The sequence below is a fragment of the Diachasma alloeum genome, unplaced genomic scaffold, assembly GCF_001412515.2.
Source record: "Diachasma alloeum isolate Michigan unplaced genomic scaffold, Dall2.0 Dall_scaffold_00184, whole genome shotgun sequence".
Lineage (NCBI taxonomy): Eukaryota > Metazoa > Arthropoda > Insecta > Hymenoptera > Braconidae > Diachasma > Diachasma alloeum.
This window is the reverse complement of record NW_021680350.1, coordinates 704,924-732,152: the sequence shown is the minus strand read 5'-3', so window position 1 is coordinate 732,152 and position 27,229 is coordinate 704,924. Positions and strand designations below refer to the sequence as shown.

Below are 27,229 nucleotides of genomic sequence, written 5' to 3'. Positions count from 1 at the left end.
TGTTGGGTACGAGCACGTTCCCCCAACTTAGAATGCATCCGGAGAGACCTGCGACTTGCGGAGCTCCATAAAAAACTCAATATCTCGGGAACTATTTAAGATTAGTCAATGCCATTTATACCAACAATCGTTCGATATTTACGCAATAACATATTTTTTGCGAAATTTTCGCAATATGACCTCATACTTTGTTATTAACTTTTTAATTTATTTATTGATTAATTCATTACAAATTGCACTTTTTCGCGTCCATTTTTCCCCCGGAAACTTACACTTGTTTAAAATAAAAAAGTTCTCTTCAACTAATTCGATAAAATTGATATTTATCGAGTTATATATATTTTTTTAATTGCTCACCTGGTCCACCCTGAAAATTTTGATGTCGCATAACTTCCAAAAAAAAAATTTTTGTTTTTTAATGATATTCTGAGGCATGCTAGGAAACAATCGGAAACATACTCAACTTTTTTCGAAATTTGAAAAAAAAATCTCCTGATTCGATCGAAGTAGCATGGAACGCCCCATAATCAATCTTCAATGTATGAGAAATCGCATTCCAATAGCCCGTGACTTTTAAAACTCATAGGAGTCTCCCCTTAACAATTCAAATTTGTTTCACGATGAGATTCGTAAACAAATGGATAAATGACCAAAGACTATTCTGTTAATGCTGGTCAGCTCAGCGGGATTGAAGCAAGTCGTGTGAACAATTTCTTAAGGTGAATCGTAATATGAAATGTTTTCTTGTGTAAATCTTAAGGGTCACCTTATTGTTAATCAATAAGATGTTGGTTAATCAGTGAGATGAGATCCCTATGACGATTTCGACAACGATTCACGCAGCATCAAGGCGTTCATTGATATTTAAAAAATCTTAGTGTCATCAAATTTGCCCCAAAAAATGCTGAAACATGTATCTGAAATATTTTTTTATCAGAGCACCACTGACCGAGATATTTGACTGCGATTTTTAATTTGGGACACCCTGTCCAAGAATCCAATCCCATAATTTGAAAAAGATAATGTAAAACTGCCAACAATAACCCAAATTCAATTTCAACTTATGAATTGCAGCATTATTTTTTAGTGATACTGAAATTCATTTTGACTTTGCAGCTCTCGAAGAAGAATTATCCCCCTAAACTGGTTTAGTTACGATGGTCAATGGTGCTTTAAATTCGCCTATACTTTCCCTCTATAGCGACATGACGTAGATACGAAGCGAACAATAATTGATCGAATCCGGTAATCTGTCGCTATAATCCTATGATCCTGTTATTGGTGATACGCTACTACCCATATATATATTCCATCTCTGGGTTTCATCCCAAAACGCATCCCCCGCGTTGTAACGCGGCACGCGCACATATCCTCGTCAAGCCATCCCCCCCCTCCCTCGACCTCCCCATCCTACCCCATCTGTACCCTTTTTGTTCGGTTAGAAGTACGATTCGGTGAATCGCGTAATTTTGTTTTCATATTTCAAACCCACTCGACCAAGAAAAAAGAGCCACATCAAAACACATTTATTTTTCATTCCATTGATTACAACGTACGTTGATTGTTGTGAACAGTCGACTGAAATTTATTGTTGTTCCTTTTGCAATAAAATTCCAAAGAATACCCTTTTTTGCCATTTTTAATTTGTGATGTCTGAATGAACAACACGAAAATTACAAATAAACAGCTACCTATTCGGTGAATACAGCCACGTCACATATTCCTCCCCTGGGCATGTACTTGTCGACCTCTTGATTACAAAAGAGATGTGGGTATTCAACCACATTACGGTACTGTAAATTGGGCTTCTATTAAACAACAATGGATAGTGAATCTGTCATTTTAGAATAGAATTAGATCCTAGAAACTGCAGTGGTCGCAGTATCAACCCTCCTGGCGAAAGTATGGTAAAACCGCCCCATAAGGAATACGACGCAAGTGACACATCTGTTCCTTTATTCCGATGACAAGTACTTTTGATGGATTTTATTTACGAATATGAGTGTATCTGACAATTCTGTGTGTAAAAAGTTGCTTCCAAATTTTAAAAGCTTTTCTTTATTTTTTATCGAAAAATATAGTCCAAAAGAAAAAACAAGCAGGACGCTGAGCCTTTCTGTCAGAAGGCATGTGACTGTAACTTGATGCGTTATTTGTCTTTTTCATTATTATTCAAATAATTTTTTATTTGATACAAACAGTTGTTGTCTGCATCTACAACACATAAGAATAGAAAAACTCAATAACTTATGAAAATGAAATAAATTAAGTTATTTATAATTTTTTTTCCGGAAATCCATAGGGACTAACTTTTGGGTCCGATTGTCTTGGGATATACCTTAAGGATATCCAAGTACCTTTTACAGTTTGGTACAGACCACACTATAGATTCAACCATTTCCAATCATCAAATTTGTCAATTAAATTGCGTGAAAAAAATTTAAAAAATCATGAATATTCAGCGTCATTCAAATTACATTTTGCACAGAATGATTATTTTTCAAGCATTCGTGGTTTATGCATAAATAATTGAAGTTGTTTGAACTTTTTGAAACCTAATTTTTTGAGACATAAAATCGATTTCTGATAAAATTTTGAATATGGATAAATTAGTTACGATTTTGAAAAACTAATTTTTATGGCGACAAATTATTTATAGAAAATGCTCTTAAGTTTGAAAAATTGTAATTTTTTAATTGTTCTATCAATCTTTCTACAAAAGTAAACTTCCTAATTTTTTATTTCGTTAGAAAACATTTTTTTAAATGTTTTCTAACCACACGTATGAAAAAAATCGTATAGACATTTCCTATACGGATTGCGTATAGATATTCTATAGGATTTCTGTATATGATATTCGGATACTTCTATACGAATATTTTCTATACGAATTATTTCTATACATAAATTTTTACATAAATTTTTGTTTTCATACGAAAGATGTCTAAACGCTCCAGAGAAAAATGTAGAAAAATATCGCAAGTCCATACGAAATGTTTCTATACATGTGGCAGTAGGTCATATAGGATCAAACCTATAGAAATCGTATAGAAATAATTTGTATAAAAAATATCCGCATAGAAATATCCGAATATCATATACGAAAATCCTACAGAAATTCTATACGCACTCCGTATATAGAAAATTTCTATACGATTTTTTCATACGTGCATTCAACATCGAGATTCAAATTCAGACCTGCAAAGTTTAAATAATAAAATCATTGTAAAATGTTCAGAAACTTAGGATCAAATGGGGCTTAAATGAAAGCTCTGATGTACTACGAAAGTAAACAAGTCGAATTATTGGGATTTGGAGGAGATCAACCCCTCCTCCCCTCCCCCCGCTCTAGATGTTTATAGGTTTATCCAGTACCGAACATGGGCATACTCTTCATATAGCAGAAGGCGGAACTTGGATTTGGATCATGTGACGAGCATAAATGGAGATTTTAAAAGAGAAAATTGATCCTCGGAACTCCTGGCCCTTGAAACTTCGGACCCATGAAAACTGCTCAACTCCAGACATTAGATCCTTAAAACGTATGAACCTCAAGACATTCAACTCATAGAAAGTGAATATCATTCATCAGAATATTCTTCCACAGACCCCACCGATTACTGGAGATAACCATATTGAAGAAGCTAATTTACTCCAATTCACTAAAACGTATGACCGTCTACACATTTGTCTTTGTTACAACTATGAAAATATTTTATTAACTATTGACAATATAGGATGGAAAAACAGGAAAATAGAGCATAATTATTGTTGCCCATGCCTAATTAAGCCTCTACGATGCAGGAATCATCGACAAAGTTGCAATGTATAATTTAAGAAAAATTTTTTTACGTGGATACGTCTGTTTTCGTTTTGAGGGGCATTTTGTGCATAGGTAGATATTTACTAACGCCATCTGTTGGCGCATAGGGAAACTAAGTCAGTAAGCACGGAATTCACTTTACCGATTGTCATTAAACGTGGACTTGGGTTGAAACGACGTTTATAGTACGTTTCACGTGGTGATGAGTAGAACAGAGATATAGTAGAACTGGCGAAAGAGTTCCACTGGGAATTGTAGGTTATCCATCGAGCTCTCATTGTCCCATACTCCTCTCAGTGGAACAATCTCGCCAGTCCTACTATACATGTAAACAAACATTCTCACGCAGTTCTCACACATTAAAAAGTGTTCCCTTAAGACTGTTTAATTATTTTCGCATTTAATCATGGCCCCGCGTTGTAAAATTCCAGCTTGTTGTGGAGAAATAACTCGTACAGTTTTTCAAGTGCCAATTCCCGAGCATCTACGTAACATAGACGTACCCACGCAAAACTTACGGCTGTATCAGCGATACAGCCAACCAAGTTTTTTTTTTATGAATTGCCCTATGCCAAGAAGTACCGAATCATTCAGCCCTACATTTTATACACAAGTATGGCTCAATAATGCTATCAAGTAGCCAAAATTTCAGACCTTTATTCCAACATCTACGCGTCATATGCTATGTCACACTATCCTGTCATTTGAAAAAATATGAAAAAAAAAGAAAAACGCTCATATCTCGAAAACTTTGTGAGGGAGGTTATTAATATTTTGATTGATTTTGATAGAGGACAGCGGGACGAGTATTTAAAAAAAAAAGTTGAAATCCGACCAGCCATTGAAAAGATATTGCGGAACATAGTTTTTCAAAAAAAATTTGAAAAAATTAAATATTATTAGATTGAGAATAAGGGGGGGAACAATTTATTTAATTATTTCCACAGTTATTCCATTCTGACATAAATAATTATTTTCGTTTAATGGATGCTTATCTCTCAAGTGCTGCGCACATCTGAGTATTTGCGGGCAAAAATTGAACGAATATAAATGAAACAAACAACAGCAAATTCCTTTCCTTAAAATAATATGTGTAATATATTTAGGGATTTTGTATTGAAACATAACGACAATACTGAACTGTTCTAGACCGAAATAAATGCAAAATTTATTACAATTCCGAATTTTTGATGAGATGCAGAGAGAGACCTGTCTAGTGGTATAAAATTTGAAAATGAAATCTTGAAATTTACTTAAGAAAATAATTTACTTAAAAAATAAAAAAAATTATTTAAGAAATTAATTTACACTTACAATTTGTAGTTCCCCGGATAGGCAAACTGCAATAACCTAATTGTTGTTAAAAAAAACATTAAAATGTGTTTCTTTACTCCAACTTAATTATTAACTATTTCTATTTCTATTTTTTCACTTCTCACTTAACGTTCAATTTCAAATTTCAAATAGAGTTTCTAATCAGTCAATTTTTTATTTTTATTTTGTTTCTATTCATTCTTTATTTCACTCGCGGATAAACGTAATAAATAATTTTGCAATTTATCAACCGTTCCGCGCCGAAGTTCAAGCTACGAAGTTTTGCGTAATTGCTTTTACTCCGGATACTTGGGATTTTCGTATATACCGCGGGCAAGCTATGAAATTGATACCGGAACATAAAACGATAGAGCCCAAGGAGTATAGGCTGATTCTATAAGAAAAATGGATCTCAATAAAAAAAGGATTTTTAAAAAATTCTCCATTACATAAAAAATCAGTAGGGGCAGGACTAACGTCCTTGACGCGGATAAGCAAATGGAAGATTAGATTCATATAGACAGTGAGTAGAAAAAATCCATGCCAAGAACGTTGGTCCTGCCCCTACTGATTTTTTATGTTATGGGGAATTTTTTAAAAATCTTTTTTTTTATTGAGATCCATTTTTCTTATAGAAATCTGATTGTGTACTATACCCATTTATTTGACATTCCTGACTTGGCTTTCGTTTTTATTTCTTTGTATTTTTCAAAAATTTCAACTTTCCAGTAAAAACCAAACAAAACTTTTTCTTGGCGCAGTTTTTTACAAAAACATTTGTTTTTTTTTAGGGAGATTTCACTCATTTTTTCAAATTAAGCATAGAATTATTTGCATATCATGCGGAAGTTGTTCTCTCCAATTTAACTCATTTGTTTTTTCATAAGAAATTTACTGTTGAACATAGTAAAAATTGCGAGGCGGTATAGTAGAAACTGGTTGAATAAAAGTAAAATTTAATTTGTCATGAGTAAAAATTCGTTTAAGATGAATCAAATTTTAAAATTGTTTCGGTATAGTCCGCGATTACTATGTTCACATTGTAATTTTTAATTTTATATTCTCTCCGTGTGGAAGAAAATTACATGCAAAGTGACCATTCAGAAGTATATTGCTAATTTATTAGCAAAATAACTATAGAATACGAAGACAAAAACAATTCATTTATTTATTTATCATATACTGCCTGTAGTACATGGTATCACATGGCAGGGGAGAATCCAATATATACATAGGATAAAATACATTATATAGTAGAATTGAGTTGGATGAAAGATGTTAAAAAGAATAGAAATAACGAGAGTACATAAAGAAAAAAACAATATCATTAATTCGAAAAGCAAGAAGCAGTAATTAAAAGATGGTCCCAGAAGTCACTCAAGGTGAACGATAAAAAACAGAAGATGGAATTCATACATTTCTAATCATTTAGAATGGAAGCCCTTAGTTGGAAACACTTTTTCATATAGCAAAATACTATTCTAGTATCACGGAAATCGTTACTGTTGAAAAAAGCTGATAGACTCCATTTGGATTGGGAACGCGGGTCCCAAAGATACTTGGGTAGGTAGTGCAGTTGGAAAGGTTGATACACTGGGCAAACTAGCAGAATGTGACGAAGGTTTTCATGCTTGTGGACGTTGCAAAGAGTACAGGACTGGTTGGTGTCAATGTAGTACAGAGTACCACCGATGATCAATCTTCTGGAGTGAGTAGAGAGCGTGCACATCTGCATCTTAACTCTGGAGAAGGACAAAGGAGCCCTCTCTGGATAGTGGTCCATGTACTCATCTAGAGGATTTTTGAATAGGGAGAGTTGAAGAGATGAAGAGGAACAGTATCTTTCACAATCCTCAAATCTCAATTTAGCTCTCAGCTCAGTAAGGACATCAGGAACTCTTCGTTCCCAGTATTCAGAAGTTAAATTCTCCCACAGATCCTCACAGTCCACTTTAGCCAGACAGCCCCTCAGTTGCATCATCCAGTTATATTTTACATCATTACCCACACCAGGATTTTGCTCCCTAGGATTCGAAAGAGCCAGCATTCTCATGAGGCAGACCCTTGGCAGGCGATAGGGGTTCATCATCAAGATTCTCTGGATCCATCTCAATGCCTGTTTAAGAACCTCACACGCGATGTGATCGATTCCCGTTTCGAGGTGGATCACATAGCCAGCCCAGTTCCTTGGCTGGTGGAAGAGTCTTTTGAGAAAGTCCAATTGGACACTCTCCAATTTCGCTAGGTCTCTTAGTGCACAGATTGCGGTCGTATAAAGAAGAGTTGACTGGACAACGCTCGAGTAAAGCCGCTTGATTCCCTCCCAGGAATCAGCATTGATTTTACCGATGATTTTGAGGGCCGCTGATGATGCTGCCTTAATTTTCGTCATTGCAACACTTACAGCAGCAGAACCCAATCTAGACGTGCAGAATTTTACACCCAGGTAAACATAATCAGGCACGATCTCCACTGCAGCGTCGTGCAGCTTGAAATCATGATTGACCAAAGGGAGAGGGCCCCCTTTCCTGAAGACCACAACCTTGGTCTTACTAATATTTACCGTTAATTTGGAGATCTTCCAATTTCCTCTTCCAGGATTTTCAAATTCCGTTTTAGGTCGACTGAGTTATTAGCCAATAATATCAGGTCATCAGTGTAGAGCAGGAGAATAATGTCACGGATGCCGTCAATGTCCATGCCCGAAGCACCTCTTGAGTGAAAGTAAGATACTATATCCGCCAGGTAGAGGTTGAAGAGGAGCGGACTGATTTTCTGTCTCTGGAGGACCCCCTCACTTACCTCAACCTGCACGCATGAGCCTCCAGAATTTTTTATATGCATATTGGTGCGATCATATAAATTCTTGGGCATTTTGATGATTTTGGGGCTGACTCCTAGGTCCAGTAATTTCAGCCACAACTGGTGATGGGGGATGGAGTCAAATGCTCTCCTGAAGTCAACAAAGAGGGCGTAGACTTTCCGCCCAGCCTGTCTCAACCGATTCTGGATGACTGACTGGAGACAGAAAATATAGTCCATTGCACCACGCTGCCTGCGAAACCCCGCCTGTTCTTCGGGGATTTTGAGATTGGCTTCGGCCCATTCATAGATCCTGTCGTTGAGTATGGAAGTGAAGAGCTTGGTTATCACGTTTATCAGGGCTATTTCTCTATAATTTACGGGATCAGCCTTTTCACCCTTCTTATAAATCATTCTTAGCACGATGTTTGTCCATGACGAGGGCACCATTCCTGAGTCGAAGACACAGTTAAACAGGGTGAAGAGGTGCTGCTTCCAGCCCTCTGGGAGAGATTTGAAAAAACCAGCTGAAATAAGGTCATCACCAGGTGCTTTACCAATTTTGGTGTGTTTGATACTCCTGTTCAGTTTCTTCAGAGAAATCGTGTCATCCATTAGGTGACAGGGAGCATCCGGGAAAACCATTGCCGTCGAGGACCTAGGAGGGTAGATTTTCAGCAAAAAGTCATTCCAAGCATCGACAGAGATTGTCTCCAATAATGGAATTCATCCTCTAATATCACGGATTAGCTTCCAGAAGATTATGGTATGCCTGACGTTGGAAAACTTTTCCAAAATTTCATTTTTGTATAAATTTTTCTTGAGCATTATGTTTCTTATGAGTCTTATTTTTCTCATCAAAGGCAATGGCATTTTATTTATCAAAATTCGGAATGTAAATCTTACCGAACAGTTTCCCCGCTTCCTTCCTCAATTGATGACATTCGTCATCAAACCAGGGCTTTCCACAGTTCCTCCGATCCCCATGTTTTCCAGAGGACTACTTCTTCATCATTCCAGTTTTATCAGCCGCTACCTTCATGGCACTGATTAATTCTTCATTCAGAAGATCCATGTTGTTCAATATAGAACTCGAGAGAGTTTCAGAGACTTTCCATGTGCTGGGAATAGTCCTTTGCTCTGGCCGGATTCCATCTGATGATAGTGAGCGGGGAAGTAGACGGTCTTAGGGAGCTGGAGAGGTCTGAGGATAGACAGGGAAGAGATAACTTGAGTGAGAGGGGTAGATGATTGGATCCCAGGAGCACTGAGGTCACTTCTAGGTCACTGATGATCCCAACATGGTCCGAGTCAATCCAAGCAAGATCATAAGTAGTTGTGGCTTTAGAGCTGGCGAACTTAGCAGGAGAGTCCGATTTGGTCCTGCCATTGAGCAGAATAAACTCATTCTCAGCCATGAAGTTCATCAAGGTCTCCCCTCAGACATCAGTTTTATTAACTCGGGTTGTTCTTCGCTCAAAGAGATGAGAGCCTATAAAATTTCAGTCTCTAGGTCATCCTCGTAGTCCGCCACAGTAGCGTTAACATCGCCACCCAGGATGATAGGGTCAGTGGGAAATTTAACTTGGAGTTCTTGCAATGAGAGGTGTAGCATTTCGAGTACCGTAGCGAGATCTAGAGTGGGTTTGAAGTATATCGATCCTATTATCACATGTAAAGAGCCAAAATCCAGCCTAAAGAAAATCCACCAAGGGGTGACCTCAATGACCTTTAGCTTGAAGTCCTTTTTTGCCACGCACAGGAGGCCACCACTCTCTCTCCCCCTCGACTTGTCTTCAATAGCATTGGGAGCTGGGGCTCCCTTTTAAAGCTATGGTTTCTGAGAAGCACAAAATATCCATATTATCATCATAGTCATTCAGAAGAATATTATTCAATCCATTCGAGTTCCAGAGGGAGACGTTCACGTTGCGAGGGCCGTGAGATCTTAGTTTTTTGGGAGTTGAGCGTGAGGACCTTATGGACTGGCCCTAGACCCTATCCCATTTTTGTTGGGAGCGGCTCCAGAGGGTTTACGGACCAAACAGTCGCGGGAATAATTCTATTTCCAGATTTCATCGTCCACTTGCAGACCATTATATCCCAAGAGCCTGGCTCTTTTTCCCTGTTCCCTGTAGGACCTCGTTGTAGTTCGAATTGAGTTGAAAATTTCCTGATCTTTAGGGGTGAGATCAGAGTCAATAAAAACCTTTATGTCCTCTCTGTTCCTCAGCTTACTTTTCTCTCTCATAATTTGATCCCTCATCTCTGGGCTAATCCACTTGGCAATGATTAATTTATTCCCCAAGCCCACCAATTTCACTTTAGCAACTGCATCCTCAATTTGAAATATTTGATAGATAAAATTATTAACTGCTGCTTTGACATCCTGTGAATCATATTTCAACCCTTTAATTGTGATATTCCTTCTCAGAACTTTTTCATGATTATTGAGCATTCTCTTTAGTTCGACAATTTTTAGTTTCAGGGGTTGAAGATTGCCAGGGTTCGAATGAGCGTTTGATTCTAAGTTCTCAATTCGTTGTATCAATTGTTGAGATGGGAGACCCCCCATATCCATCAATTTGTTTTCTAGCACCGAGATTTGATTGGTTAAAGTAGTTATCTGTTCACTCACCAATGCATCTTTTTTCTCAATGTAGTTCTTGAAGTCATCTAGCTGTTTCTTCATGATATTATTTCCCTCCTTCATGGACTGCTCGATGGCATCGGATCTGGCATTACTCGAGATGCAAAGGTCGTTTAGCTGACAGAGAATCTTAGACACGACCTCTTGATCAAAACCATCTTTCAAAAGACTTTCCAGCTCCGGGCACGGAATTGGAGTAGGCCTTGGCAGGTACAGGGATGTACTGGGGCGAATTAAACTCACTTCTGACTTCTGGGAGGAAATATTGAGATCATAATCCACATGAATTGCCGGTTCACTGAAGGAACGATTCAATTTTTTACTGTTAGGGGAGGCCATATCAGAATCCTCGTCTTCACTGTCGACTGACTCAGCTTCACCTTCAAATTGTTGACGTTTCCTCTTTCGATCAGCAAATTCTGACAGTGTGAGTAAGGATTCACTACGTGCCTTCCTATCCAATGATTCCATAAGTGGAGGACGTCCAGGTCTCTTGGCTTTTGGGCGAGCCCCTGATTTCGGAGTGGAGCTAGTAAACAACGAGTAAAATGAGGTTACCTGGCTGTTGTTACTTGACGTGCTCAATTTGGGTTGTGGATCCCTCGTGTTTCCAACAGTTATTACAGTTGAGTTGGAGTCCTCGAACGAGGCGAATTCTTCTTCTTTGTCTGAGGACGATTGAAGCTGGGAAATATTTCCTGGGGAGGTGACAGAGTGGTTTTCATTCATGCCCCTACAGTATGGGCTTAACCCCCAAATTTGATGATGCCACATGATTTTTCAATGGACACATAGAAATCCTCGGTAAAGTGCTCCGAATTATCATCCGGAGTGAGCACTGATTTAAATTCAATAGAATGAGTAGGAAAAGTTGGCCAAAAACAATGAAGAAATTAAAATAAATGAGGAAATTAACGGAGTTCAATTTTTACATTGCCAGTGCCGTAACAGACCCAACGGGTCCCCCCGAAGACAAAAACAATTCCCCACTTGTTTTTTTTGTTGAAGATATTACTGATTTTTTAAAATAATCACAAAATTATTTTCGTGTTCTTCGTATCTCACCATAACCTAACTTATAACATTTTTTCCCACGAAATTGGGAACACTTTCTGTTATCCCTCAAAGAAAAATATATATGCTCATTTCAATTTCAACTATCCACGAACATTTAACACTTGATTTCACAATATTTAATAAATAGCATTTCTGTCAGTTTCCAAACATAAACCATAACCTCACAAATTATCTTTATCTCCGAGGCCCGGATGTAGATATGACGTGAAGAAATTTGAATTTTTGACGAAAAAAAAAAATAGAACAAAGAGTTGATCTTTCGTTTTACTCTAATGAATGATTCAAAGTCAGAAAAAAACATTCTCGTAGTTATCCACATGGAGAATAGAGACCTATTCTCCATGGTTGTCCATAACAACATCACAACACACGTTCTGGTGGCAACACTCCGACGTTCGACGTGAAGCTCAGTTGGACCGCGGCTGCCGACGTCGTAAACAAAAACTCACACTTTATAATGTGAATCGCAAGAATGCGAATAAGATCAAACCGTTGCTATGCGCGCATCTTCAGCATTGTTAATCCAAATAATACAACAGTTACACCACTGAAAAGCTCGTAGATAATTTATATAGTGTAACTAAGGACGGTTTTTCGATTTGTCTTCCCGTTCTCATAATATTAGATGGAGATGATATAAAGGCAGTGGAAGGGGAAGTGACGTCGTATTTAGATACGTGGTGGGCTCGGCCTGATGTCAAAACTTTTCTTGGCCGATACGCTCCCGCGTATCTCGATTGGTGTGTATTCTTCTGCAGCTAAGTCGATACTGATTTTTGAATGGTGTTTATTGTTGCCGTGGAGTAATCATTGCTGATACGGCTTTTGTATGGAAAATTGTTATATTGGGGGTTTCGACGTGGAACGGTTAAATCTTATGTTCCTTTTACGGTTGTTGTCAAGTGCTGCTCGATCTTGATTTACCCTTCAAGTCAGCAATTGTCGTCAGCAAAACCGTGGCACGTGTTGGAATTTGCCAGGTTTCGACCGGATGTAGTTTTTTACTAAATGTAGAAATAATCTAACTTATTATTTTTGAATTAATAATTGATAGAGGCAAATTCTCTAAACACAACAATATCTCCAAAAATATTTATCCGATTCGGTCCAGCCAAGATACCATTCTTTAGTATGACAGAACCTACAGTCGTATAAAATTTCAACTTCCTATCTCAATTTTTTCTAGAGTTATCGTGACTACAAGGATTTTATCAAAAATATACAAAAAATTGGAAAATGCCAATTACTACCTAGTTATCCGTAGTTAACGTGAGATATTATGATTGCATTTGATAGAAATAATCACAAGGAACATTTTAGCGTCAACCAAATTCAAGTCGCGTAGTTTTTTAGATATTGAGGAAAATAGATTTTCAAAAAATCTGCTATATCTCAAAAATTACTTGACGGATCGACCTGAAATTTCGCCTGTATTTGCTCCCAAACAATGCCCACAATATTTCAAATTTTTAGCTTCAACTTTACTCCTTTTTTTTGTTGAAATTTCAAAAAAATTTGAAAAATTTGCACATACATACGGACATACACACACACATTTCTTAAAAACATCATATTTTCGCGTTTCATTACATTATACTATTTCCAGGCAAAATTAAAAGATCGTAAAAATGATCGATTACAAAGCTTCCATTCGGAACCAAAAATTATGCAACTGGAGCTCGCTAACTCAATGACTGGAGAAGATATTAAAGATTGAACTTTTTCTCCTTCTAAAAACATTTTTTTTTAATTTTGAATTACGAGTCCCTGATGAATCAAACCCGGAGTTAACTCTCTCCGAGAGTGCTGGGTTGCTGAGTGCTCTGTTTGCTGTATTTTTTCCATAAATCTAGAGTTGACCCAGAGTTAACTCTGGGTGTGATCTATCAGGGGTCACCAAGAACACTAGAAAAATTTTCAAGTCATAGATTTTGTCGGAAATTTTTTTAGCTTTTCGAGACAACTTGTATCGATGATGATACTTCCAAACGCCGCGGCCTGCCTTGTTTGGATACTGAGGTGAATTAAAAAATGAAGATTGAACACAGGAGATTGTCTTTAAAATAACAATAAATATATTCTGTTACATATGCCGGATTGTACAGTTTTACACAAAGTTTCTTTATAATTAGTGGACTATATTTGATAGTTCAAGAATTGAATGGAAATTCATAACTGCTTGAAAATTTGCAAAGTCGCAGTTTTTATATGCGTAGGATTCAGGAGGTCCTCGGTGATTGGTTCTGGTATGGTGGAAGGGATCACTCTTTGGAAGGGTGCCAGGATTGGCGAGAAATTGGACGGGAAAGGAGCGTCTGAGCGGGAAGCGCTGGGATTGGTTCGGCGCTGTGGATTTTTAGATTTGCCAGGGTGGAGGAGAAGGGGTCGTTGGGACTCAAGTGAGTCGGAATGCGTCAAGGCCCCCTGGGGTGCTGGCGACGGATTGTCGGGATAGGGATTAGGTGCCTCAAGGTTTCCTGGGGTGTTGGCGACGGATTGTCGGGACTAGGGATTAGCTTATTGCACAGGATTAGCAATACCCAAATAGTATGACTGGTTTATGAGACTAGGTACAAATTTTGAATCATGAAATGAGTATTGATGAATACTAATGACGAGGAACAACGTGAGTAAATAAAGGTTTAGGAACAATTGGCGGGGAACCACGCGAGGAAATAAAGGTTCAGGAACAATTGGTGGGAAACTACGCGAGGAAGAATAGAACATTTCGTGCGATTGCAACTGCGCTTGAAAATATTGAAATTTAATAAAAATGTCTAAATAAACGGTTCGTGGATTAATCCTTACGACTCAAAACAACTATTGTTTTTTATGTATCCGCGTATTTTGGCATGGCAAACTCAAACAGAAAATTTCAACCGGTCAGTTGGGATCGTTCCCCACCTTTTTTTGTTTTTTTGTTCGTCACAAAGTTCAAAACATTTCCTGACGAAGACTTATTGTGAATTTTGAATATAATTTATTGAGCATTGATTAGTAAAAATTAAATCTCCTGACTATCATTACTCATGAAGTCAAATCAACCACTTAAATCTAAAAATTAGTTTTTGTACAATATTTCGAAACACAAAGGAGATACAGGGATTTTTGCCATAACTTTTTTCTAGAACTCATTCATTCTTACAAGAAAAGTTTTAACTTTGAAATCGATATTTTGCTTTAATCCTGAGATATTGTGGAAAAACTAGTCGCAACTGATTCAGGAGATAATTTTTCAATGTATATCGCTACACACACAGTAGAAGATGATTATCTCCCACACAGTAGGAAAAATTTTATACGAGCTTATTTTGTAGATCTTATTCTGCTCTACAAAAAATTCTTGATTCCCTTTAGATTTTTAGATATTTTTGAAAAACTAATTTTATGGGTGAACAAAATTTTATTTTTCTCTGCAATTCACCTCCGAGTTCGTGAGAGCACCAAAAATAAAAATGTTTTTGTTTAGGAAATTTTCTGACCTTTCCAATGAAAAAAACATTAACACAATAAAACTTTCTCTTTGAGTTTTCCATGCCGAACTACATAGATACATGAGAAATAATATTTTTTTTGAAAAGTTGAGAAAACGTTTGTCAAAATCTACGGGTTCTAACTTTTTTGTTGTTCTTAGTGGGTCGTATTTAGGATTGAAAAAAAAAGTTTTTAGAGGGAAAAAATTAAATCGTCCATATCTCCGCCACTAATTGAGTTAGGGAGCTCCGATTGCGCTCATTTTTCTTCTTTTGGGCCCTACCTTCCAATAAAACGGTAAACAAACTTTCAAAAGGGCGGGTTCGCTCATATATATGCATATCTTTGAACGTGACACGGATCTCTGACTCGAAATGAGAAAAAAATTGACCGCCAATTTTGAAACATTATTGAAACTTCGTTTGGTTCCCAATTGCCGTAATGAATAGGGTCCTGCGTACAGTTCAGTTTTACTACTTGTACGTTCCTTCCTTGTTTTTCTCGTACTTGGCATTTTCCTATTTTTTCTATTCCCGGTTGAATCTTTCGACTGACATAATTTATTATTTTGAGAGTGGAATTTTCCTTCAAGAGAGATTGTTATTCGTACGTTAAAGTTTGGCCGTTATTTTCTGTTTTCATTTTTCACAGTTTCATATTAGACTGAATAACCTGCACATTCAAAGACCGTTGAAATTTGATGGAATTTGGTATTTGGAATTTCTCCAACAAATACCTAGACAAGGTTAGCTTGTTCTGGAACAAAGGACTGCGTATGATTGACTCCATCAAATTTATATTGATTATAAGACATCAAATACCGTAGATATCAATGGCACCACAGACACGCTCTAGTTATTTGGAGTCCCAGCCACGATTTATGCCTAGTAAACCGTGCGATAAGCAGATGCCAACGGTGTAATGGTGCCCAAGGCCATAAGCATTGCCCGGTTTCACTCAAGATTTGCATGACAATGCCTTTATGATTACGACGGTGGCCCAATCAAATCCCGTGCACACATCGTTTAAAACCAAGTGTTTATTGCCGGTATGACCATGCAAATTTCCGTGTTGTGTCAGGGGTATATCAATAATTTGTCTTTACGTATCAGAAACGAAGAATGAATTTCTCAAATTTTTCGCATGTGAAATATAAAATTATCACTCTTCAAGATTAACTAATTAAACTATTAGGTTATTTGCGCTCAACCCCTTCGGCCAATGGCTGTTTAAAGATGTTTATCCAAAATCGCAAGTACTTGAAAAACAATTGATTTTTTTTTCCACTGAGAGATGAAGATATCCCTTCACTTTGATACAAATTTCAATTCACCAACCCATGTTCATTATTTAGAAATGAAATAGACATTATACACCAAATGCATGCGCTAACATGCCCTTATATGGGATAGAATCATTCAAATATTTCCTCTTTTTGCCCGCAGATTTTTCTCTGACTACTGGATTCAGAATGATTTTCCACATTAACTTCCATTTTTATTTCTATTTTCAGTCTTCTGGTAAGTTAATTATCAATTTGAACATAAATTTCATAAGAGACCGTGTATTGGGCTAGCTAAAAAAGGATGCGCGATCTGGTGGCCGAGGAGGTATTCAAAAAAATGGTAGCTCAGAGGCGCACTACACGCGGCCGGTTTAAGCTGTAGTGGTTTGTGCTCCAAAACAATGAAAAGTTAAAAAATGGAGCAATCTTTTGATACGAACAGAAAAATTCTGAAATAAAAGAGAAAGTGTCATGTGAAAAGTTGTAATAATGATATAACTAATAATCCTGAATTGAGCTTCCATACTCTGCACCCACCGAGTCGTGATTTGTTGATGATAACCTCACCCAACAAGTCGATGAGAATAATTGATGCACGTGAGATTTGGCTTCAACGTTTGCAACCTAATCGGGTTTTGCAAAATATGCGGTAATGCACTCAAACCACTCGTCTCTAAACATAAAGACACCAAATCAACCTGCTTATTGGTGACGGATGTAGCACCACAAAAAACCACATTTTGGGAATTTAGTACCGTTGCCCCCTCTACAATATTTCTCGAGGAAACCGTACTATTAACACAATTAAAAATTTGTTCCAAATTCAATGTTAGCATATTGATTTTAATAAATATTTATTAAACAAAACTGATAGTGTTTACATTGCTCTGATTTGAACACCACGTAGCGTCTCAGAGCCTCCATGTGCATTGGCAGTGGCGCCGCCCGCGGTAAATGGCGAGCCCAATAAGGAAAAATTTGTTTATTCATTTCTGCCGAGACTATTGCGATTAATTTTTTTTAACATTTGAAAAGTTAGTTTTATATGTTCTGCCGTCAGTCGAAAAAATTACAGAATTTTCCTTGACCATGAAAAAAAAAAACACATTTACCGACGATTTACCAATAGTGGCTAAATATCCTTAAACGAAAAATTTGTTAGGTAGGTGCACCTTCGAGTTTTGAGCCAACAGAATATCTGGTTAAACGCGAGATTGTCCATTTGGACTTGACCAATAACGAATATCAAGTGCTGTAGTTTCTTGGGATATCGTTGAACTTTTTTTTGAGTTAATTGGATATTCTGGACTCCATGAGGAGAATTAAATATTAATTACAATCAGGGAGTATGCACACTGGATAAATATTTATTCAAAATCTTTGAGTACATTCATTTTTTTAAAAATCCATTACTTTCTAAGTGCTAAGTGAAAAATCGTGATTAAGTATTGGTGCTTGCTTATATTTAGAGTAAAATCAAAGTGAGTGAATAATTTTTAAATCATCTTGGTACCTAAAGTAACATAGATATGTTATTCTCTATATCGCCTCAGCCGAATTCATTTTTTCACGCATTCTTCATTGATGCAGTGCTGTAATCGCAAACATAAGAGATGATAATTCAGACTGCTACGAATAAATATGAATTCCAACCTTGTTCTTCTGGCTGACAGGTGTCTACTTAGGTGAATTGCGCAACGTATTGTGAATTCAACATTATTGACTGATTTGAACATTATCGAGAAGGGGAAAACATTGAACCCCTCACGTACGGCGTCCATAGAACGCGGCTTGTCCCAACGGCCGGGAGACTTACGGCCCGTCAAGTCCGTTATTCAATGAGCGATAACTTGAAAATAGATGAACGAAAAAAATTGAAATAAAATGCATTGGACATTGAACTTCGAAATAAATTCCGTAAGAACTGTCTTTTTCCACAATTTCCTCATTTTTGACACCAATTTCAATGTTTGCCGACTATTGTTTGCCGAAATCATTGAACATGCTAAATTCATTTATAACAAGCGAATTATTGAAGAAGTCGAAATTTAACTTCTCCCATTTGATACAAGGATCATTAAATTATTTTCAGTAAAAATTTCAAAATTTTGGAGGAAATTTTGTGGATAAATGAGACCATTTAATATGATTGAATTGGTTCGATGTAAAATTTTCATCTACAACTTTTGTTCATGGAAACAGATGTTATAAATGCATTGAAAAAAAGTTCACTGCAGAGTCAATTCCATTGACTTTCCAAATTCCTTTTCTAAATGTCAATGTCTCTTAGAATTCGACAATATTATTTTTTACTGTTGACGGAAAGGGTCGATTCCATGCACCGGCCGATGGGACAAGCTTATAGGTCAATACATGGTATCGACATCGTATGTGAGAGGTTAATGGCAAGTATTATGTCAATTTTTTTCCCGTTTAAGGGGGGACCCCGGTGAAATTTGAAAGTCTTCGGTGAATCTGGGGACTTATTGAGCGACTTTAGTTATATGATGGGATATGTTAAACAGTGGGAAAACTCCCGGACCCAATCGGTTTTGCCCCGTACTTCCACGGAAAATGTCGTTTTTCGTGTTTCTACCTTTAAAACGTTCCTCGTTCCCCAATTTTGATTCGATTTGATTTTTTTTTTCAAAATGTTCGTGAGACTCCAAAGAACAAAGTTAAGCTTCTGTTTTATGATGCATTATATATTAGGTGTGTGACTTAATTTTTACAGATTTTTCAGTAAGTTTATTTAATATAAAAAAATAGAGGACAACGAACTTAATCTTGGAAATATTGTCCATCGTTTTCTATGACCTTGCGCCATCTCTCAGGTAAAATTCGAATGCCGTCGCGAAAGAAACTTGCAGACTTCGAGGCAATAAAGTCATCGACGAATTTACGCACATCGTCCAGCGTTTTAAACTGTTTATCCACTAAGGCATGCTGCATGGACCGGCACAAGTGATAGTCGGATGGGGCCAATTCTGGTGAATATGCCGCGTGCGGGAGAACTTCCCATCCCAAGTTTAAGAGGGTCTTCTGAATTGCGCGAGCATGGTGAGATCGAGCATTGTCATGCAGCAGTATGACTTGCCTGCTTCCTTGCCCAGTAAATGGCCTTTTCCGATCAAGTTCTTGGCTCAGTTTGTTCAGTTGTCGGCTGTAGCGTTCCGCAGTCACCGTCTAACGTATTTCCAGGAGTTCGTAATAAAGCACACCCTTCATGTCCCACCAGATACAGAGGAGAACTTCTTCAAGTGGATGTCCTTTTCGGCGTCGATGTACTCGATTGTCCGAGATCTACCCACGACTTTTTACGTTTGGGATTCTCGTAAAAAATATACTTTTCATCACCCGTCACAATTCTCCATAAGAAGTCCTTTTTTTGTTGCCGGGCAAGCAGTGAAAGGCACGTGTTCTTACAGTGATCTAGGTTGTGTTCGGTCAACACATGTGGGACCCACCTTCCAAGTTTTTGGATTTTTCCCATTTGATGCAAACGCTTAGAAATAGCTGTTCGGATGACTCCTAACTGAGCTGCAAGCTCTTGTTGCGTTTGTGTTGAGTCGTCATCTAGTAGAGCTTGCAATTCCGCATCTGTAAACTTTCGAGGCTGTCCAGGACGCGGCTGGTCACTCAGATCGAAATCACCACTTCTAAAACGTTTGTACCAATAATTACACGTTTCATAAGATACAACGTTGGCACCAAGAACACTACACATTGATTCCCGTGCTTCAGAAGCATTTTTTTCTTGTTGGAATTCGTATAAAATGCAGTGCCAAATGTGCTGTTTATCAGTTGCCATCGTAAACTCTACTATTCTGAAAGGTCATGTAACTTACATAAACTTGTCGTTCCGTGTTCTGAAACCTTTTGTCCGATCCTTTCAAAACCAGAAAAGACCGCGAATATATTTCTATTTTAAATATAATTTTAAGCTCGAAGAAAAAATCTGTAAAAATTAAGTCACACACCTANATGCAGTGCCAAATGTGCTGTTTATCAGTTGCCATCGTAAACTCTACTATTCTGAAAGGTCATGTAACTTACATAAACTTGTCGTTCCGTGTTCTGAAACCTTTTGTCCGATCCTTTCAAAACCAGAAAAGACCGCGAATATATTTCTATTTTAAATATAATTTTAAGCTCGAAGAAAAAATCTGTCAAAATTAAGTCACGCACCTAATAGATCATGAAAAAATCGAAAAAAACGAAAAAATGAAAAAAGAGGGTTTTCCTTCTGATCGTCAACTATTCAAAATAAAGACTTTTCAGGCATAATGCAAAGACAATCAGAAGAGAAAACCCTTTTTTTCTGTTTTTTCGTTTTTGTGCTTCCGAATGGAAGCATTGTAATCGTGCTGTTTTCACATTCTCTAATTTTGATTGGAAATTATGTAGAATGGTCTGAAACTTAAAGATACGAAGTTTGGCGACCATGTCTCTCGGTGTCAATGTCCATCGCCACCTTTCCGGTAGTCAATTTTTGGAAAATTAAGTAATTAATTGGCTAAACTTATTCCAAAAAATCTGAAATTTTGTCAGATTAAAGACTCTAACAAGGACTAACTTTATGCAAAAGTTCAACCGGATTGATCAAATAGTTTTGAGAAAAAGCTATTCGTTTTTCAATCGTTTTTCGCTAATATGTTTGAAGCTCGTCAACCGATTTCAATTTTTTTTTTCCAAAATATTCGTTGTGATGCCTCCTATCCGAATCAATCAAACCATATATACCCGTTCATACAAAGTTTTCGAGATATTTCCGTTTTTCTGTTTTTTTATAAAAATCTTTGTAATCACTCTAGCTTGTACAAAAATTGAGATATCAACTTGAAATTTGGTCAGAATCTTTCTGTCATGATAGTAATCCTTCCTATTGAAAATGAGCTCAATCGCATGAGTAATTTCCGAGATATTTGACTTTCTCTGAAACCCTTTTATGTGTAATAACTTAAAAACTACTGAACCGATTTCAATTTTTTTTTCAAAATATTTATTTCGATGCCCTCTATCCGAATGCCTTCTATCCCATTCGGAAGCTTACTACCAATGGAATTGGTAGAAATGTGTAATGTCCAAAAATTTTATAAAATTATTTCATGTTAGATTAATAAGAAAAAACAAATCAATTAATGTAAATTAACTAGAATACATTTCATCATTTGAACTCGATTCAAAATCCCAAAGACATTGGAATCGAGTACAGAAATGATGAAATGTCTCAATCAGCATGACCCCATTTCTCAATATCAAAATTCGCAAACGGAGGAACGATTGAAAACCGAGGAATCGAAACCCCAAAACCCAAGTGAACTACTTCTCCCAAATAACAATTAAAGAGTGGGAAAAGTCATACGACATTTTGCACCAATCAAAACTTGACTTGTGGAAACCCCCACGAGTCAAGTGACCCCAAAAACCACATAAAAAACCCCAAGAAAACCAAATTAATCAGTCTTGAAGCAGCGACGGAGCAGTAACAATTCTGGTGGAAGTAGTTCACTTAATCAGTCCGGTTTTTCAATCCTTCCTTCGATTATGCGGGATAGTTATGAATTAATAGTAGGTTACGAACAATTGAAATTATCCGGGAATAAAATTTCTTTAATCGAAAGTGGTGACTACTCTTACAAATAAGCAATTCGTTCATTATGACGCGTCGTGGACAGTCTCAAACAAACTCTTAAACTCTTAAAATTCAATTATCCAAATTTGTTAAAATACTTCAACGAGTAGAAGAAAGTGTCTCCGTCAAAATATCCATAATAGCCTTTAGCACGACTAATTGCTGATGAGGAAATTACGTATTCACCCAGGGATCTACAGCTACCACGATAACCTTATAAAGAACAAACCGAATTGTGAGTAATAAAATTTGTAAACCCAAATTTTAGATCCTTCAGATCATTCCAGGGGTAAGAATTTTAACTACATAAATTTTTGTAAAATCACACTTATGCTTTTGTAAACCGAATAGTTTTTCAAAGTATATTCAAATTCAAGTTTAATTATCACTACAACTCCAAATTTCTTGATCAGTGCATATTCTCAACTCGAACCCGATCCCTAAATGAAACCCTTTTCCTTTATATTTTAGGGAAAGGTAATAGTATAAACTTTGCGTCGTCCAATAATTCTAAATTCTAATAATTTTAGCTCTGATTTTAATGTAACAATTAAAACATGTCCTTTCGATGCTAAAATCTTTCTGCGGATATAACAAATGAAAGAAAGAAAAAGAGTTATAACACATAAAGTAACAGTCAGATAGCTTCGGCCAAAAAGACTCGAACCCCTGCTTGTTTCGGTTTTTTTTCGTTTTTTTCGATTTTCTCATGATCTATATAATGGATCGTAAAACGGAAGCTTAACTTTGTGCTTGGGAGTCTCACGAACATTTTGAAAAAAAAAATTAAATCGGATCAAAATTGGGAAACGAGGAACGTTTTGAAGGTAGAAACATGAAAAACGACGTTTTCCGTGGAAGTACGGGGCAAAACCGATTGGGTCTGGGATTTTTCCCACTTTTTAACATATCCCATCATATAACTAAAGTCGCTCAATAAGTTCCTAAGTCTACCGAAGACTTTCAAAATTCACCGGGGTCCCCCCTTAAATTATCATTTCAATCAACAAATGAACGTAGAAATGCTGATAAAAGTACTCACGGAACCACAGCCGCAGGTCGAGCCTTGGGCAGCTGGGACACTTACTGTTACGCAGTTAAGACTAAATGGGAAGATGTCAGTGGTGCACGTAAGAGCCTTGCAATTCTGGGGACCCTGTAAAAAACCATGAAGTGATTTGATGGATATTCTCTTTATTTTCTGCTTGTAATTCGACTGGAGTAATAAAGTTTCACTCACCATACATGCTCGACGGTAACCAAACGCTTGACATTGATAATGAAGACCAACTACGTCGCTTGGTAGAATTGAACGTAGAGGTTCTTCATCCTTACCCCAGTTGGGTGGATTGCGCAAGCATTCGGCAGAAGAGCTCCTGAAAGTACATAATTGGCATTTCTACACGGAGAGAAATATTCAGTAAAAATTACGGTACAGTTCACGTAATCCGCAATGGGGAAGCGTTTCCGGCAATTTTTATAGGAATGGAAGGGACGAAATCTGAAACATTCAATGAATTTTCAGGTTCATCACCGAACAAAGTACGAAATTGCCACGTAATTTTTCCCGAAGAAGTCAAATCTTACAGAAACTTTTCGGCTTATTATGCCTCCGAAATCGACAATCCTTGAACGTTCAACAATTTTTATAACGCTGGTGAGTTATTTCTACGTTCCGTTTCGTAAAATTTCTCAATCGTTGGGGAAAAATTACGGAACGACTTGTTGTCCCCACAGCTGTGAGTCATCAGACGGGTGGTTAATTTTTACGGAACAAATAGTAGAATTTACGTGGCAATTCGTACAAATTCAGTTCGGACTCACACTTTTTATCGAATTTTATTTCGCTCGCGGATTACCGTTCGAAACATAATTTTTACGTTTTTTTCTAAAAATTTGTATTGACTTTTTCTCTCCGTGTATCATCAAATAGCATATTTCGCGTTGGGTGCCACTGGGGTTTTCCGACGAGTGTGAGGTTGGCATGGCGAGCCGAAGGTGAGGCCTGCCAATCACACCAGTCGAAAATCCCTGTGGCACTAGGCTCGAATGATATTTGCCCGTAGTGACTTTTACTTTTGCCAGTTCGGGGAAGGGTAAGTACTTTACTAATCCCCGGTCTGGGAAAAATGACGGTCAGTATGGAAAAATCATTTTCATGAATGCTAGGATTGGTTTTTCCGGATCCCCAAATTATTCACTTTAGTGATTCTCTAAAGGCTTCTAAGCTGCAGTTGGACCATTTAAGGCTGACAGTACTGGACTCATCGTATTTTGACATCAAGTAGCCGGCTGCCGCGTGACAATCTTGTGTCTCCTCTTCTTTTTCGCCGTCATGTTCAGCGCCCAGTCTACGATCACAACATGATTGATGGCATGATATTTTAATGTGAGTAACATTGATTGAGTTGATGTTTTGGAATTGTAAAGTGATTAACTTACATGTGGCCCAATTCATGAGCGGTCATTCGTAAACCGCTGAATGCCAGATTATCTTGAAGAATGGCGGCTACGTCGACAACGGGACGCTTATTTTTGCATAGGGGTTCAAGGCTCGATACCCCTGTGTTATAAAGGATTTCCTGCATTATTATCAGGGAAATAATTTCTACGGAGAATTATGCGCCCCAAAATATATTCATGGCCATATATTCAATATTGATTATGAGAGTATTGAATTGTTTCGTTTATTTCTTACATTATAATTTTCGAAAGTTTGGAGCTCATAATTAATTTTTTTTCCTTATTCTTTACTATACTTTCTTCTAAAACATTTTGAATTCACTTGAATTCAACCTGAAACCGAGTTCCATTGCATCTGAACAATATAGTTTGAGTCACCTCAAAATATTTTAAGTTCGCCGCAAAGTAGTTCAAATTAATCTCAAAACATGTTCTTTTCGAAGGACACATTCATAAGATCATAAGGGGAAAATTGTCGAATACTTTTGTTATAAAGGATATGTAGCAGATATTGTTGGAAAGATATTTTTTCGCGGACAATAATTCGGGCCGTTGTTGTCAACAATTCATCAATCATGAAAATTATTGACTGTGTTTTAATACCAAATGGGAAGATACTAACCAGCTAATATTGGAGTGCAGATTTCTTCTTCGCTCTCGTCGCAAATGTAGGAGCTGAATACAAAAAAGTGCGGGTGAGTGAGGTATATGCTGTTGAATAATGATAAAAGCATAATCATACTTAGTCAGTGTTACAATAATGTCATAGGATCCAGCGGAAAAATCCTTATCACTTAGGTTCCCATAGAATTTTCCCATTTCTGCCAGCGCTGCGGTCGCATTGATGACCCCAGAGGCATTTTTATTGTTGTGTAAATATGGAGCTGCCGAAGGATTCTGAGAATAGAGAATGAAATTCTTACTAATGAGTTTTTCGGCCATAATGCGATCATACATGTATAGGCTGTCCCATTTGAAATAGTACGGCTTGACATTTTTTGTAAGAAGGGAGGGAATGCAAAATTGTTCAAGTAAAATTTGTAGGGTTCGGAGGGAAAAATTCAGAGCTGATGGAATCTAGGCCCCCGTTGCTTACATTTCTATGCTACGAGCATGGAGTCAGTTTTCTTAACTCTCCTCTGGTCGCCAAACGCGACCCTGTGACTTTGGTTACCGCGGGGATTCGCCGCCGTAGTACATAGGCTTTAGCATTACCGAATTTACTCTACACTATCCGGGTGCATTTAGAGAGTTTCCGTCAACGACGCGTCTTGGGCAATTTCATTTAATATGAGAAAAAATTATTCATCTGTCGGAAATAATTTGTTTTCTTTAGGAATTTTGGGAAATGTGATATTTTTGAATTTTTCCGGTTAGCCAGTCAATTGTAATTAAAGAAAAATGACACGCGGCGGGGTTTCCCTCATAGGGTGACCAATCTAGAGTTAAATGGCAACAAGATTTATCACCCCCGCAAAAGTTGTTTGTGTTGCCGAGAGAAGTTCAATCATACTATATTTTCCGATGAGCTCATCGTTTTTAATAACCGTACCAAAAACAAATGAAAGAGAAACCTGCATATTAGGTATTCCATGCCAAATGAGTCAACGGCTAACCCTCAGCCTCTGGAAAATTGATGGCGATTTTTTTACGATTAGGGGGCTTGAAAAACTATCTCTCAAATTTCTTCAGATTTTTTTGACAGCCCAGTTTGGAAATATGATGTTTTTCAAATTGTTCCGTTTTTTTACAATAACTCGAATTCTACTCATCCGATTTCGATTTATTACAGGGGAAAATTTTCCATTTTTCACCACCTATAAGAATATTTTTTTTTTAAGTTTTCCAATCTTTGGATGCTCGAAATAACGAATTTTCGAAAAAAAAAAGTTGAAAATTTGAATTTTGCCAATTACGTCATGGTCGATTATGTTAATTATTTTTTTCAGTAATTCTTATAATGAAAACGAAAATTTTGAGCCGTCATACATGTTGGGTTCCATCCAGGATCTATTTTTTTTTTATTTTTTCTTTTTAAAATTGCGAAGATTTGGTGAAAACACCTTAAACCGCCTTTAATTATGTATCGAAAAAATATGTAATATATAGGTATATATTTAAATTTACTTCATACTGTATATAATCAAAGTTAACCAATGACATTTTGGGGTATTTTGACCGAATTCGCGGAATTTTGAGAATAAAAAGTTAAGAATAAAATTGATCTAAGACAAAACTCAATATGTACGACGGCTCAAAATTTTTGTTTTGATTATAGGAATTACTGAAAAAAAAATTAAATAATCAACCGTGACATAATTAGCCAAATTCAAGTTTTTCAACTTTTTTTTCGAAAATTTGTTATTTCGAGCATCTAGAGATTGAAAAAAATTTGGACCAAAAACATTCTTATAGGTGGTAAAAAATGGAAAATTTTGATCCCTAATAAATCGAAATCGGATGAGTGGAACTCGAGTTATTGTAAAAAAAAACGAACAATTTGAAAAAAAAAAATCTCCGAACTGGGCTGTCAAAAAAATCTTAAAAAATTTGAGAGATAGTTTTTCAACCCCCCAATCGTAGAGAGAATCGCCATCAATTTTCAAGAGGGTGAGAGTCAGCCGTTGACTCATTTGACATGGAATATCTCATATATATATATATATATATATATATATATATATATATATATATATATATATATAT

At 36.9% G+C, this 27,229-nt stretch overlaps 1 protein-coding gene across 2 annotated transcripts in view; it reads right to left on the bottom strand.

Moving 5' to 3' along the window:
* Positions 1 to 17,764: 17,764 nt before the first annotated feature.
* The window catches only part of LOC107047996 (A disintegrin and metalloproteinase with thrombospondin motifs gon-1), a 17,935-nt gene continuing 8,470 nt past the window's right edge, over positions 17,765 to 27,229 (bottom strand). For both annotated transcript variants that reach the window (XM_015270944.2, XM_015270945.2), the window contains exons 6-12: positions 25,266 to 25,420; positions 25,146 to 25,198; positions 24,503 to 24,623; positions 24,262 to 24,411; positions 23,301 to 23,436; positions 23,103 to 23,216; positions 17,765 to 18,017 (exon numbers count right to left, since the gene is read on the bottom strand). In XM_015270944.2, the coding sequence (XP_015126430.1) occupies positions 17,985 to 18,017; positions 23,103 to 23,216; positions 23,301 to 23,436; positions 24,262 to 24,411; positions 24,503 to 24,623; positions 25,146 to 25,198; positions 25,266 to 25,420 (762 nt within the window). In that variant the 3' untranslated portion in view covers positions 17,765 to 17,984. The remainder of the gene's footprint in view (positions 18,018 to 23,102; positions 23,217 to 23,300; positions 23,437 to 24,261; positions 24,412 to 24,502; positions 24,624 to 25,145; positions 25,199 to 25,265; positions 25,421 to 27,229) is intronic.